The following is a 15,379-nucleotide window of genomic DNA, read 5'->3' on the forward strand; positions in this document are numbered from 1 at the left end:
TTGGTGCTAATATAGAGTTAAAAAAAATATTTCCAAGTACAATTGAAGTAAATCATCTTTTTCGTTATTTTGACGAAAAATCGAAAATTTGGAAGGATGGAATATGGTCTAAAATATTTAATTCTTCCTTAAAAAATGATTCTTTTCATAGAAAATGGATAATATTTGATGGACCTTTAAATAATTTATGGATTGAAAATTTATATGCAGTTCTTAATACAAACAAGGTATTAGGAATAGATGAAAAAATTAATATGCCAAATTTTGTATCCATTATCTTTGAAACAATGAGCATAGAAGATATTTCTCCTGCTATTTTATCAACTTGTGGTATAATTTACATTGAATCAAATTCTATTGATTGGAGACCTTATGTTAAAACTTACTTTTCTAAGTGTGATGTCTATGATGAATATAAAGAAATATTATACTTGTTATTTGATTGGGTAATAGACCCTTGTTTACAATTTATACAAAAAAATTGCATTGTAACATCAACTATTGGCCAATTACATTATGTAATGTCAACATTAAATTTATTTGAAATGTATTTAAAAGATGCTTTAATAGAAAATACTGAAGATAAAGGAAAAACAAGTCACTTCTTAATATGGGCACAAATTGCACTTATATTGTCTGTAATATGGGGATTAGGAGGAAATTTAGATATGGATTCTCATATTAAATTTAATTTCTTTTGTACTTCTCTCTGGAGTGGTTTAAATAAAGAGCATCCAAAACCAGAAATAATAAAGAACTTTGAAATAACACTACCTCATGAAGGTTTAATACAAGATAATTTTTATATTTTCAAAGGTGTTGGAAATTGGAAAAATTGGGGAAATATTGATGTATTAAAGACTGAGCAAATATTAGATGGACATGATTCTAGTGAAATTTTTGTACCAACAATCAATATAATGAAATATAATCATATAGTTCTAAAACATATAAAATATAAAAGACCTTTTATTATCTATGGAGATTCATCTATTGGAAAAAGTTGTTTTATAAAAACTTTATTGAAAAACAAATTACCAGAAGGAATATATTTTAACTTGTTTAATTTTATTTCTTTGAATACAGTGGCCAAAATGCAACAATTATTACTTTCAAAATTAAATAAAATAAGGAAAAGACATTATAGACCACCAAAAGATCAGTTTTGTATTAATTTTATAGATGATCTTAATATGCAAAGATATGAGAATAAATCAGAAATAAGCAGTATTTTGGACCTTATTAGACAATATCATAATCATGGTTACTTGTATGATAATGAATCAGAACAAATTTTTATTCATAATATTATATTTTCACTTTCGATTATAGCAAGTACCACAATTAATGTTTGTCCTAGATTTCTAAGACACTTTAATCTATACACTATGTATACACCTACTACAGATACCATATTCAGAATATTTTCAAATATACTTTTTAATAATTTAAAGAAAAATTTGTTTACTACAGATGTATTAAGTACTGTAACTAGTATAACAAATGCTACAATTGATATATATAATTCAGTAATTAAAATTTTACGACCAATACCTGCTAAGTTTCAGTATCAATTTAGTATTAGAGATATAAGTAAAGTTATTAATGGATGTAGCCTTTTGCAAAAAGAATCGGTAGAAACTAAAGTTACTTTTATGCGGATTTGGGCTCATGAAATATGGCGTGTGTTTGGTGATCGAATATTAGATACTAATGACAGACAATGGCTTTTTTCACAAATTAGAGAAGTTAGCAAGTATCATTTTAAAGATTCATTTGAAACTGTTTTTGATTATTTACCAAAGTTTGATAATAATGAAATTACTAAAAATAGTTTCAACTATCTAATGTTTAGTACTTTTATGAATGTAGACAAAAATGGAAATAAAAAATATGAAGAAATAAGTATTGAGAAATTAAAAAATAAAATTATTTTTTATTTAAATGAATATAATAATACTAATACCAAAAAATGCATTGATATTGTAATATCACAGTATATCTTAGAGTGTTTAATTAAAATTTCAAGAATTTTAGCTATACCAGGAGGTAATTTATTAATAATTTCTAGTACAGGATCTGGTAGAAAGTCTTTAGTAACTCTCGTTGCTTATATGCAACAGCAAGAATTATTTGAACCTTCTGTACATTCTTACTGTAACTTCAACATGTGGAGAAGAGATATAAAAACAGTTTTACAAAAGTGTGGTGGATTAAGACAAGAGCTTACACTATTTTTGAAAGATAAGCAAGTAAAGGACGATTTTCTTCATGACATTTGTTGCTTATTAGCTACTGGAGAAATACCTGATTTATTTTCTATTGAAGAAAGGTGTAATATTATAGAAATGATACGTTTGCATGCTCAAAGTGGCAATAAAAATGAAGAAATAAGTAACCATGCTGTAATGAACTATTTTTTAGAACAATGTAGAAATAAATTACACATTATAATTTGTTTTACTGTAACAAATAAAGAAATAAGATTATATTTACATAAGTATCCAGAATTAATAAAGTACTGTACAATAAATTGGTATGAAATGTGGCCAACAGATACACTTTTACAGATAGGTTTGAAATATGTTGAAAACATTAATATAGAAGAAAATATGAAGCTGAATGTAATAAAAAATTGCATACAAATACATAACTACGCACAAGATGTAAGTACTGAATATTACAAAGAAACTGGCACAAAAAATTATGTTACATTATCTACATTTTTACATATGTTGAAATTGTATATTCATCTGTTATATAAACAGCAAAAAACTATTATTACAATGCAAAACAGATATTTAACAGGTTTAGAAAAATTACAATTATCAGCTCAACAAGTAGTAAAGATGAAAACTACATTGACAATGTTAAAACCACAATTAGAATTATCTGCTGAAAAAACAATAATTACAATGAGAAAAGTCGAAAATGAAAATGTTAGTGTAGAAAAAGCAACTGCTATTGTGCAACAGGAAGAAGAAATAGCAAATAGGAAAACAGAAATTGCTGGGAAATTAAAATTTGAATGTGAAGCTGATTTAGCTGTAGCAATTCCAATTTTAGAAGATGCCATTGCAGCATTAAATACACTAAAACCTACAGATATTACACTAGTTAAAGCTATGAAAAATCCTCCTGATACTGTCAAGTTAGTAATGGCTGCAATATGTGTAATGCTTGATATTCCTCCAGACAGAGTTATTGATTCAGTTACTGGAAAGAAATATACAGATTATTGGAGTCCAAGCAAACGCATTTTAAGTGACATGAACTTTTTACAAATTTTAAAAGATTATGATAAAGATAACATTCCATCTAATATTATACAAACTATTAGGAAAACATATATAATGGACAACAATTTTAAGCCACATATTGTTGCCAAAGCATCAAGTGCTGCAGAAGGTCTTTGTAAATGGGTATGTGCAATGGTATCTTATGATGAAGTTGCAAAGGCAGTGGCTCCTAAGAAAGAAAAGTTGCTTATTGCACAAAAAGAATGTAATGAAGCTGAAGCTTTCTTAAATGAAAAACGAAAAACACTTTCCATGTTAAATACTAAACTTGCAGTTTTGAATCACAGTCTTCAAGAAACATTGCAGCAGAAAATAAAGCTAGAGAAGGAAGTAGAAAATTGTACCATTAAACTCAATAAAGCTGAAAATCTAATGGAAAGTTTAGGAGGAGAAAAAAATCGTTGGATGCAGTTTACAGAAAATCTTAAAAACAATTATGATAATCTTGTAGGAGACATGATATTAACATGTGGAATTATAAGTTATGTAGCATCATATAATACTGTATTTCGTAACAAAATTTTAGAGCAGTGGAAACAGTATATGAAAGTTCTGAAAATATCATATAGTAAAAATTATAATTTAGTAAATATACTTGGAGAAGAAAGTAAGATAAATTATTGGCATTTTTTTGGTTTGCCTAAAAATAGTTTTTTAGTTGAAAATGCAATTATTATGTCTAATTCCAAATTATGGCCTTTATTTATTGATTCACAAAACCAAGCAAATGAATGGATTAAAAAAGTTGAAAAAAGAAATAATCTGCAAGTTATTAAGCTTACCGATTCTAATTACTTATCAATTATTCAATATAATATTGAAAATGGTATTCCTACCTTAATTGAAAATGTAGGAGAAGAGCTAGAAATATCATTGTATCCTTTTCTTTTAAAAAGCATGTATAATAACGAAAAATGTTCATACTTGGACACTGGTTATAATAATATAAAATATTCATTTGATTTTCGATTATATCTTACAACACGAATACTCAATCCTCAGTTTTCATGTGAAATATTTAGTAAACTTACAGTAATTAACTTTTTTATTCCAAATGAAGCTTTGGAAAATAAACTTCTTGACCTGATTATATCTAAAGAAAAACCAGAACTACAAGAAAAATTTGAAACTTTACTTGTGAAAGATGCTGACAATAAAAATATATTAAAGCAACAAGAAGATATTATTTTAAATATCTTATCTTCAACAACAACAAACATTCTTGAAGATGAAACTGCTATAAAAAGTTTGGATTTTTCAAAAAATCTCTCTTCTCGTATTATTAAAGAACAAGAACTAACGAAAATAATGTCGCTAAAAATAAGAAAATTTCGAAATATTTATGTACATTTTGTTAAATACTGCGTAGATTTATTTAATACATTAAATGATTTATCATATATAAATCATATGTATCGTTTCTCTTTTTCGTGGTTTATGCAACTGTATAGGAGGACAATTGAGTCATCAAATAGAAGTACTATCTTTGAAAAACGATTGAAATGTTTAAAAGCTTCATTTACTCAAAGCCTTTATTCTAGCATTTGCAGATCTTTGTTAGAGAAACATAAAATATTATATTCTTTTTTATTGTGTTCAAAAGTTCTGTTAAATGATCAACAAACAACTGAAGAAGAAATTAAATATTTTATAACACCAAATACAAATTGTATTAATACAATTCCAAATTCGAAATTGGATTGGCTTCCACAAAATGTTTGGATAAATATTTATAATCTCAGTAAAACACTTCCTTCCTTTTATAATCTTGCAGATCATTTCTATTGTAATGAAAATGCTTGGAGACAATATTATAATTCTGAGTCACTTGAAGATCACTTGATACCAGAACCTTGGATTAATAATTTATCTTTGTTCCAAAAACTTATTCTTGTAAAAATTTTACATTTTGATAAAATTGTAACACAAATTATGCAAATGACAAATAATATATTGGGAAATACACAAAATAATTTTGCAAAGACAAAAATTTCCCAGTCATATGCAGAATCTAGCTGTTTAACTCCACTTTTATTTATTTTACCCACTTGTTTAGCACCATTATCTCTTATTTCTGCATATGCAAAAACTAAAGGCTACTTATCAAAGTTCATTTCCTTATCTATGAGTAAAGGTCAAGAAGAAAAAGCTGAATTTCTCATACAGAAAGCTCAAAAAGAGGGAAGTTGGGTGTTTTTACAAAATTGTCATCTAGTAACTCATTGGATGGTTGATCTAGAAAGAATTTGTGAAAGTTGTAGTACTTCCAATGTATCTTTAGATTTCCGATTGTGGTTATCCAGTTATTCCACCAAAGAATTCCCAATTAGTATTTTGCAAAATAGCATAAAAATTGTACATGATTATCCTTTGGATTTCAAAGAAGCATTATTGAATATTTACCAATCTGAACCTATAATAAATAAAGAATTTTTTGAAGGTTGTCCTGGGAAACATAAAGTATTTTTAAAACTCCTATTTGGAATGTGTCTTTTCCATATGGTTATACAAGAAAAGAAAAATTTTGGAATTCAAGGATGGAATGTACCATATAATTTTAATCATACTGATCTTCAAATTTCTATCATGCAGTTACAAAATTTGATAAATAGTACAGATTATGTACCTTTCAATACTCTCCAATATTTTATTGGGGAATGTAATTATGGGGGAAAAATCCAAGATGAATTTGACAATAGATATTTGAAACATCTTTTAAATGAGTACTGTAATATTAACATAATTGAAAATGAACACTATACATATCCAAATAGTATAAAAGAGTTAATACCACAAAGATATGAATATCATCACATAATTGAACACATTGAAAAAATCCCATTACATTTGTCACTACAAATTTTTGAGTCTAACAAAAATAGTCTTATTATTCGAAATACTATGATAGCTACAGAATTTCAATCATCTCTTTTATATGTGACCTCTCCAAACCATTCACTAAATGAAAGATTACAGCAAGATCAAGTAATAACTTTGATTAATGATATCAATAATAAATTATGGAACTCAATTAAAATTAATGAAATTCAACAAAAGTGTACTTCTATGCCTGAAGAACCTTTACAAAGAGTTCTTCTTTGTGAAATCAAATCATTAAAACATATTTTAAAAATTATAACTGAAACATTGAATAATTTAAAATCTACACTCAATGGTTATCTTCCTTTTACGAATTCATTAAGAGAATTAGCAGAAGAAATATATAAAAATAAACTTCCACGCATTTGGAGAAAACTACAAATCAATATTGTTACTGAAAATTTAGCGGATTACATCGATAATTTATTAAAACATGCAAATTTTATTCAAAATTGGATTGATCAAGGGCATCCTAAAATTATTTGGTTTGATGCATTATTTCATTATAAAATGTTTCTTTCTGCAATATTATTCACATTTTCTAAAAGGTATAATATACCTATTGAAGAAACCTACTTTGATTTTGAAATATCAATAAAGGAAGAAATTGATCAAGACAGTATTGATACATATGTAATTTATGGATTGCATTTATGTGGTGGTCAATGGAATATAAAAGAAAATAAATTAGTCGAAAATGTTACAAATGATATATGGCAAAACATGCCACCTATATATCTTAAATGTTCACGAAATAAAAAAGATAGAGATAGTGTTTACGAATGCCCTGTTTATATATGTGCCGTTCAATATAATGGTAAAGACACTAAATCTTCTTTAAAGAATCATATAATTACTATACCTTTAGAAACTGATATATCTTCCACTCATTGGATAAAGTGTGATACGGCTTTATTTTGTCGTAAACCAATACATTATACATTACAATGTTAAATAAGTTATATAAAAGATACAAAGAGAAAACAATTTTCATATAATGTATTTGTATATTTCTTATAATAATACTTATTAATATATTTAAAATACAATAAACAAACTAAATACAAATATAACAAAGTAACGAAATTAAAAAATTAAAAAAAAATTAGACGTAAATCGAAATGTATATTCAAACATTTCGCGGATTCATTCACTGAGTATATATCCGGTTCAGTTCCATATAAATGGAAGGAATGACAGGTAAATTGAAGAAATTGACGTAAAGTTGAATTACCGAACAAAGGAAATTATTATAAGAGGAATTTTTGAAGCTACAGTTGCAAGCATAAGTTGCAATATATTGTGAGTGGTTTAATATTTGTTTTCAATGGCGAACCATGATGAGTTGGTTTCGCAATTTATAGATACAACTGGGGTTGAACCTGAAGAAGCACAATTTTATCTTGAGTTATCTAATTGGCAACTCGAGGTGAGGCAGCATATTTATTACATCTTTTATAAACTTTAATACGAAAAGTTATAATTTTAGATCATTAAAACTATATTTTCCTACTGATCTTCAATGCCAGCTTCGTAACCTTAAATTTATTATATATTAATACGCTTAAAATACTTAATTGCATGATTTTAATGTTTTGAAGCTGACTATTGTTCTGTTACTCTGCTAAAGACATATTTTAACCAAAAAATATATAATGTTGCAATAACGTAATTAAAGTTATTAAATATTTTATTTTAGAAATATTGTCAATGATAATATATCTAAAAATAAGATTAGTTGTCATAAACCAATTTTTCTATTCTGTATCTTTTTAATAATACAATTTATTAATCACACAGTTTATTCTTAAGTGTTTTATTATATATATCTAAATACATCTATCAATTACTTAAAAACATTTTAGGTTGCTCTTGACACATTTTATTATCCTCTTGCTTTACCTTCATTATCTAATGAACCTGCTGAAGGTTCAGCATCAGAAGAGGAACGTGCTGATATTTCAGATAAAAATACAGGAAGTGTAAAATCATCAGAAATGGAAGGAAAATCATCAAAAGAAAAAGTAAAACCAAAGTCCAAATATGCAATACTTAGTGATCTTAAAGATAGAGAAAGCAGCCCTGAAGATGAGGAAGGACAAGCATTTTATGCTGGTGGTTCTAAACATACTGGACAACAGATTTTAGGACCAGGGAAGAAAAAAGATATTGTTAGTGATATGTTTAAATCATGTCAGAGACAATCAATTGCTGTAGAACCAAAATCAAGTGGACATCAAAGACCAAATACCTTTAGCGGTACGGGTTACAAGTTAGGTCAAACTAGTTCAGATACTGAAAGTATGTCATCAAAATTATTACTATGTCTTACTATGTCTTTTAACAAGTTATATAACATCAAAATAACTATCTTATTTATTTCAGTTGTTACTGCTACATCATCTAATCATCAACAAACAAATTCTGGATTAATTACCTTAAAATTATGGAAAGATGGGTTTACTATAAATGATTCTGAACTTCGATTATATAGTGATCCAGAAAATAGAGAATTTCTTGAAACTATAAAGCGAGGTGAAGTACCAGCAGAAATACGTCAAGAGATACAAGGTACTGAAGCACGTCTTGACATGGAAGATCATCATCATGAAACATATGTTCCTCCAAAAATTAAGGTGAAAGCTTTTAGTGGAAAAGGACATATGCTAGGGAGGTATTTAAAACATTTATATTTTTTATAAAAATTATTTGTTCAGTATATTTTAAACATTTTTAATAATATTTGTGTTCAGCCCTTCTCCAGCTACTGTTGGCATGACAATACCAACAGATCTTGCAGATCAAGCAGCAAATGAATCTCAGGCAAAGCAAAAATTAAATTTAGATGAATCAAAACCTGTTACAACATTACAAATTCGTCTTGCTGATGGAACTAGTGTAAAAGCTCAATTTAATTTAACTCATACTATTAATGACTTGAGGCAATATATAATAACGTATCCTTTTTTAATTAATATTGCTTATATTAAAATAACATTGATTTGTTAATATATTCATATAATTAATCACTATTATTTGTAATATATATATTATTCCTTAATTATTTCTTAGCATGAGACCTCAATATGCTATGAGAGAATTTAGTTTATTAACGATGTATCCTACTAAGGAGCTTACAGAAGATAAAACTATTGAAGAAGCTGGTTTACAAAATACGACAATAATTCAACGACTGAAATAAATGTCTTTTTTAGATCCTTAGTTATGGGAGTTTAAGTGATGTATTGATTAGACGATTCTTAAATATATATTGAAATACTTGAAAATAACATTTCAACACACTTTAGTAATTGAATGGCACTTTACTATTGTTTATTTTAATTTTAAGTATAGTTTTCATTATATAATGTTGGTTTTGCTAATACAAGAAATATTTTATTGAAAACAAATCTAATATTAAAATTTCAATTAACATAAAATAAAATTACAAAACCTTTGTAAAGTTTGCAATAAAATCATTCAATTTATATGTATTTATTATACGCAACTTTTATATATAGGCAATTACAGTTGTAATACAATAAAATGGATATAAAATTTTCTTTTAAGTTATGCTGCTAAATAAGTTATAAATATGTTTTTATACCATTTCTTTTGATAAATAAATATTTAAAATTAAAGACGTACGTGAAAAGTATTTAGTATAAAAAACGATATTGGGAAATTGAAATATTTATACATAAATTGTGGAATCATAAATACTGAAATCTACATTGTAACAAATTTTTATATACATTATATTATATAATTACATTCTTATATTTATATCTCACGATACATATAAATGAATTAAACTTAGAAATTAAAATTATCTTATAAATACATTAAATCTAACTATCATTTATTATTATTCAGTAAAGATTTATTTTGTGTTATAAATTTCCTAAATATTTGTGAATTCTCCATATCTTCAATGAATCTTAAAATTGAAGTATCTTCAGTGTCTGTTTCTGTACTTGATTTTCCAAAACAATATTTATAGCGATGTAGTGTAACTAAATCTTCTCCAATGTCTCGAGTATAAATATTATTTTTTCTTAATACTTCATGTGTATTATAAATATAAATTGGTTGATTATCAGGAATACTTGAATCATAATGTAATTTTTTAAATATCATAAATGTAACATTTTTATTACTTGCATCTGTTTGTTGTGTACAAAAAGTTAATGTTTTTAATTTGTAACAATCAGCTTTTAGTCCAGATCTTTTAAAGTCAATCATTAAATCTACAAGGGTATGATGATATTTTAAAACAATGTATTCTTCCCAAGATAAAGTAATAATGTACATAACTTTATTATATGTACGATATAGACAATCTGCTTGAATCAGATCTCTTATTATAGTAGGATGAGTGTTAGGAAAAGGAAAATTCCATGGCACTAATGTATATGTAAATTTCCAATATGGATTTTGAGATTTAGAAAGTTCTTTAAAATTGCTATTATATTGATTTGGAATACCAAAGTCATACACTATAAAATTATCCATACCAATTATGCCATGAAACTTTATAAAACTAGTCATTTGTAATGGTTGTATTGGTTTGGTAAATGGTGGTGTTATACATACTCCAATATTAGCATAATTTAAATTATGTGTTTGATTTTTGATTGGTAACATAAGCACATCATTAAGATTTGAATTAGGTTTTATAAGAAACATTACTCCAATAGGTATTTTATTTTCAGTGTATGCACAATAAAAATGATATCCCTTATAATTAAAATTCTTATCAGTATTTGTAATATTTAAATTATTATGAATTAAGAGGTAACTAAAGCTTCCTAAAATTGGTTTAATTTCATTTTCAAATAATATCGCACATTGTATATCTTTAATATTTTTTAATGAACCAAAACCTATTACTTGAATTTCTTTGTCACGTATATTATATGCAGAGTAAACATATAAATCATTGTCTAATCTTTGCCAAGAAGAAAATGGTTCTTCAAAATTCATATCAAATTTAGTAAACATTGACACGTTATTTGTGCAATTTGTTTCATTTTTCTGATTTGGCTTGCCAAAGTAATTAAAAACTTCTAAAACATATCTTAACTTATTATATTCATGTCTATAAACTAACAAAGATATAAAACTGACTACAGCAATTATTACGAGAGCAGCCCGATAGTATTTTCGCATGATTTAAAATTTAATGTAATAAACAATGATATAGTAATTTTATCAATTAATGTATAGCAACTGATAATTTGTAAATTGGATTATTTCAAGCATGGGTAAATTTCTGAAACAAAAATTGTATTAAAAGTATTAGATATTATCTTTATATAAGTTTTATAAATTGTAATTTGTGTACATACACTTTGAAAGTAACGTATTTAAGAATTTTAGTTCGAGGTAAATTATCGTATGTTATTGTAATATACTCCACTTACAGATGAACTGATAAATATATTATTTATTTAATTTTCAGTTTTTACACTGTGTTTACGTTAAGAAAATAATCTTAATAACTTGTCTTTAAATACTATGTTTTACTGAACATTAATTTAAGTGTTTGATAACCAAATAAAAAGTGTGAGGTTAGTACATTTTCGCGCCAATTTTAAAAATGGTTTGAATACATCATGTATTTATATATATACAAAACATTCATTTCATTAAATATTTAAACTTAAAATTTATTGAATTTCACATTTCACCTTAAGTAACGTTTAAGAACATTTTTTAAAAATTATTTAAAAAGTTTGGATTACAAAAAATGAAAGAAATTCTTATACTAAAGTTATATTTAATAATATAAAGATAATTTATACAATTGCGTATTGTTCATACAATAATTCACGTACTTTATAATAATCTTCCGAAATACAACCTTCTAATATTACTTTTCCAGCTTCATGCTAAAAAAAATCAAATTATAAAATATTTTTTATCATATCAGATTATTATATTTTGATAATATTAAAATACAAACCCTCCTAACAGCAATAGTATTATTGCAACACCATAAAACACCTCCACTAAATTCAGAGGGAATATTACTTTTGTTCAAAATCTGTTTAAAATCGGACAATTTTAATTCGTTTACAAATGTTGTTTGATGTCCAGGCACCTATAAATTATAAATACATTTGTATTGTAAATATCATGATTTTATTTTTGTATGATTACATACCTCATTTAATGGTAGCGGCTCCAGTGTTAATATTTTGTCACTTTGATCTATTGTATCATTTGACTCCGTATCAGCGATAGCATCCCGGCATACTTGATCGCGTGCAGTTATCATTGCATCAACCCATGCTACTTCAGAATCACCTTTTCCTTTTGAAAAATTCAAACCGCTAACAAGGGCATCCGTCAAACGTACCTGAAGGAAATGCAAAATTTATCATTTGTAACTCACTTATTTACAAAACCGAATTAAATATTACTTGGTATATGTGTGTTTCTGTTGTAGCATCTAATGTTTCTCCCCTTCCCGGAACAAATACTCGTGCACCTCCACTTTGTGCTTGTTGAGCTAGGATTTCAGTATCTTTTTGTGATCCTCTAACTAATACAACTCTTCGTGGTCTTAACTGTGCTAGAATTTTTTGCAATGATTCTCCATCAGATCTGCCTTCAAAATCTATGTATGTAACAGATGCATTAACTGTCATTGTACGTGTAACTTGAATACATTTTGTTGGAATATCAGTAGGTATTTCTGGATGATGAGCAGCATCTTCTTGTTTTGTTTCCAGATTTTCTTTGTTATCATCTACTTCTGGCATAGTTTCTGCTATTTTATAATCTTCTGGCCTATGAATTATATGAATAAATATAAATACTTCAACAAATTATTATACATTATTATCATTAATTTATTGAAGTAATACCTTATAATTTCTCCATATTCATCAATTTTAATCTTTTCTTCTACAAATGGAAACATAGGATGTTGTTTTTTACTTTGTTTGAAGAAACCTGGCTTACTTTCTTGTTTAACTAATAAATCATGTTTTCCTCTCCCTCCACCAACTTCTATTTCATCTTCTGATTCAGAACTTACATCAGCAGTTTCCCTAAAAAGCAACATAAAATACAAGATATTTTGATAATAAGTAAATCTTTCTAATAATATATAATATATATAATTATATACATTTGTTCTTGCTTTAATTGTTCTTGTTTTAATTTTTCTTTCCTTTGATACTCTTCTAATTCAAGTCCTTCTAACTTTATTCTCCGTTTTACCTCCAATGTAATATTTCTATTACCTCCCTTTTCAACTAAATCTCTTGCAAGTGTACCTGGTGATGTTCTGCTAGTTAATATAATACTGTTTTGAGGATTACCACACCATTGTAAAAATAACTCTCTTGAAAAACCACATTCCATATCTGGTGTGCTTGCAAGAACAACCTAGAATACACGCATTTCTTATATGTATATAAATTTATTTATAACATTCACAAGTTATTAGTTCTATTACAAATATTCTAACCTTTGGACTTGGAACTTGATTTAATTCTGCCATGCTATGGCATAGTTGTAAATGTTTAAATTGAAAAGGATTATTTCTAGCTCCTTCAAAACTTCTCATTAATTTATCACTCATCCATTCTATTTGTGACTTAGCAAATTCAACAACATTATAACTAACATTGTTTAAAAGAGCTAAGGAATATGCCAGTAAACCAGATTCTTTATTACGCCATAATTGGTCTAGCATGTGAGCTAATTCTAACACACGACCAGCTGTGTCTACACTAACCAAAACATTTCCACCTCCACGTAATGTTTGTAAAATATTTGCTGTAAAATATTATTAATTATAAAGTACTGCAAAAAATTACTAGAATTATTATAAATAATATAATTTCATACTCATTAACTTCTCATCTCTGGTTCTGCGTCTTGCTTGCTGATATGTAGCATTGAAAGCATCTGTTATTAGCAAGGATGGTCTTTGTAATCGCTCTAACTCACAACCATTTAAGTGTCGTTCTTTTTTATGGTTAAAATCAACAGCATATATTATATCTTCTTCACCAACTTTTACAATTTTCCAAATAGTTCCCCCAATCATATGACCAGCTGGTAAAGGTGTTAAAGTAACTCCATACCCTTTTCCTTTCATAGAAATACTTTGATTATATTTTAACTGAACTATTTTATCAAATGCTGCATCAACATCATCAAGTGTAAAAAGATCAAAATCTTCCATATTATGGCGGGACTATATAAAAAGAAATGTAAACATTCTTTGTGATTCTTTTTTATGATATTATCAAGACTAACAAATTTTTTAATTGAACTTTTAAATTGAATTTAAAATAAAAAGTATAAAAGAAAGTTGTAATTTTTTTCATCAAGATTACCTGATACATATCATACATAAACATTTGTCCCATTTTATATACAGGAATAGTAGCATATATGGGACAATTTAAACCACATTTTCCAACTAAATATGGTAAGGCACCCAAGTGCAATGGATCTGGATATGATAAAAGTACTGCATCTATTTGATGAACATGTCTACAAAATAACAATATTGTATTATATTGTTTAAATTTCTTATTGCACTAATACCATATAATAATTTGTTTACCGTTTCAGTTCTTTTATAAATTCGTGATCAAAATTTTCATCCCATCCACAATCAAGTAATATTCTTAATTCATCAACTTGCAATATGTAACAAGGAGGGGATTCATCCATAGCTCCAGAAACAGCGTGAAGCTTTATAATTGACGTCATTATTTTTGTTCTTTTTATCACTTATTAAAATATATACAAATAATAGAGAATACCTAAAAATTCATTCAGAATATGTTTTTATTTTCCAATTATTATGAAATACATTATGTGGGTTCTCAATTTAACCTAATATGATAATGTAATTAACTATGGATAAATACATCATTAAAAATCATGAAATAATCATTAAAAAATGTTAAAACGTTTTCAAAATAATAATATTCGTACCATATAAATTAATTTAACTCTATATGGATATTTGAAGTTTTTGAAAACAAAACATTTCAAAATATCTTCTTAAGTTTAGAAAGTGATCAACAAACGGTGCAATGGAAATTTGACTGATGTCCCGGTATTTCGCAGTAACAGAAAGGAATAACTATTATTATATGTAATAGATATTTCATAACTTTATACATATATAAATTATAACAAAAAATGTAAAAGTAATTAATAAC

General features: G+C 26.3%; 3 protein-coding genes across 3 annotated transcripts; 1 reads left to right on the top strand and 2 right to left on the bottom strand.

Annotated features, from left to right (window-relative positions):
• The first annotated feature begins 7,261 nt into the window (after positions 1-7,261).
• Positions 7,262-9,495, top strand: LOC108552799 (NSFL1 cofactor p47). The gene is made up of 5 exons (XM_017907466.1): positions 7,262-7,608; positions 8,045-8,480; positions 8,565-8,853; positions 8,933-9,136; positions 9,252-9,495. The coding sequence occupies exons 1-5, from the start codon at positions 7,507-7,509 to the stop codon at positions 9,379-9,381; spliced, it is 1,161 nt and encodes a 386-aa protein (XP_017762955.1). The 5' UTR covers positions 7,262-7,506; the 3' UTR covers positions 9,382-9,495.
• Positions 9,496-10,037: 542 nt separating this feature from the next.
• On the bottom strand, positions 10,038-11,351 carry LOC108552804 (uncharacterized). The gene has a single exon (XM_017907471.1). It carries the CDS (start codon positions 11,349-11,351, stop codon positions 10,038-10,040), a length of 1,314 nt encoding a protein of 437 aa, XP_017762960.1.
• Positions 11,352-11,980: 629 nt separating this feature from the next.
• Positions 11,981-15,212, bottom strand: CPSF2 (cleavage and polyadenylation specificity factor subunit 2). The gene is made up of 11 exons (XM_017907465.1): positions 15,150-15,212; positions 14,773-14,974; positions 14,540-14,699; positions 14,046-14,397; positions 13,663-13,973; positions 13,321-13,580; positions 13,055-13,240; positions 12,608-12,977; positions 12,349-12,543; positions 12,148-12,285; positions 11,981-12,073 (listed from the first exon to the last, which is right to left on the bottom strand). Exons 2-11 carry the CDS (start codon positions 14,919-14,921, stop codon positions 11,981-11,983), a joined length of 2,214 nt encoding a protein of 737 aa, XP_017762954.1. The 5' UTR covers positions 14,922-14,974; positions 15,150-15,212.
• Positions 15,213-15,379: the final 167 nt, after the last annotated feature.

Source organism: Eufriesea mexicana, unplaced genomic scaffold (genome assembly GCF_001483705.2).
Source record: "Eufriesea mexicana isolate 0111107269 unplaced genomic scaffold, ASM148370v2 scaffold8090, whole genome shotgun sequence".
Taxonomy (NCBI): Eukaryota; Metazoa; Arthropoda; class Insecta; order Hymenoptera; family Apidae; genus Eufriesea; species Eufriesea mexicana.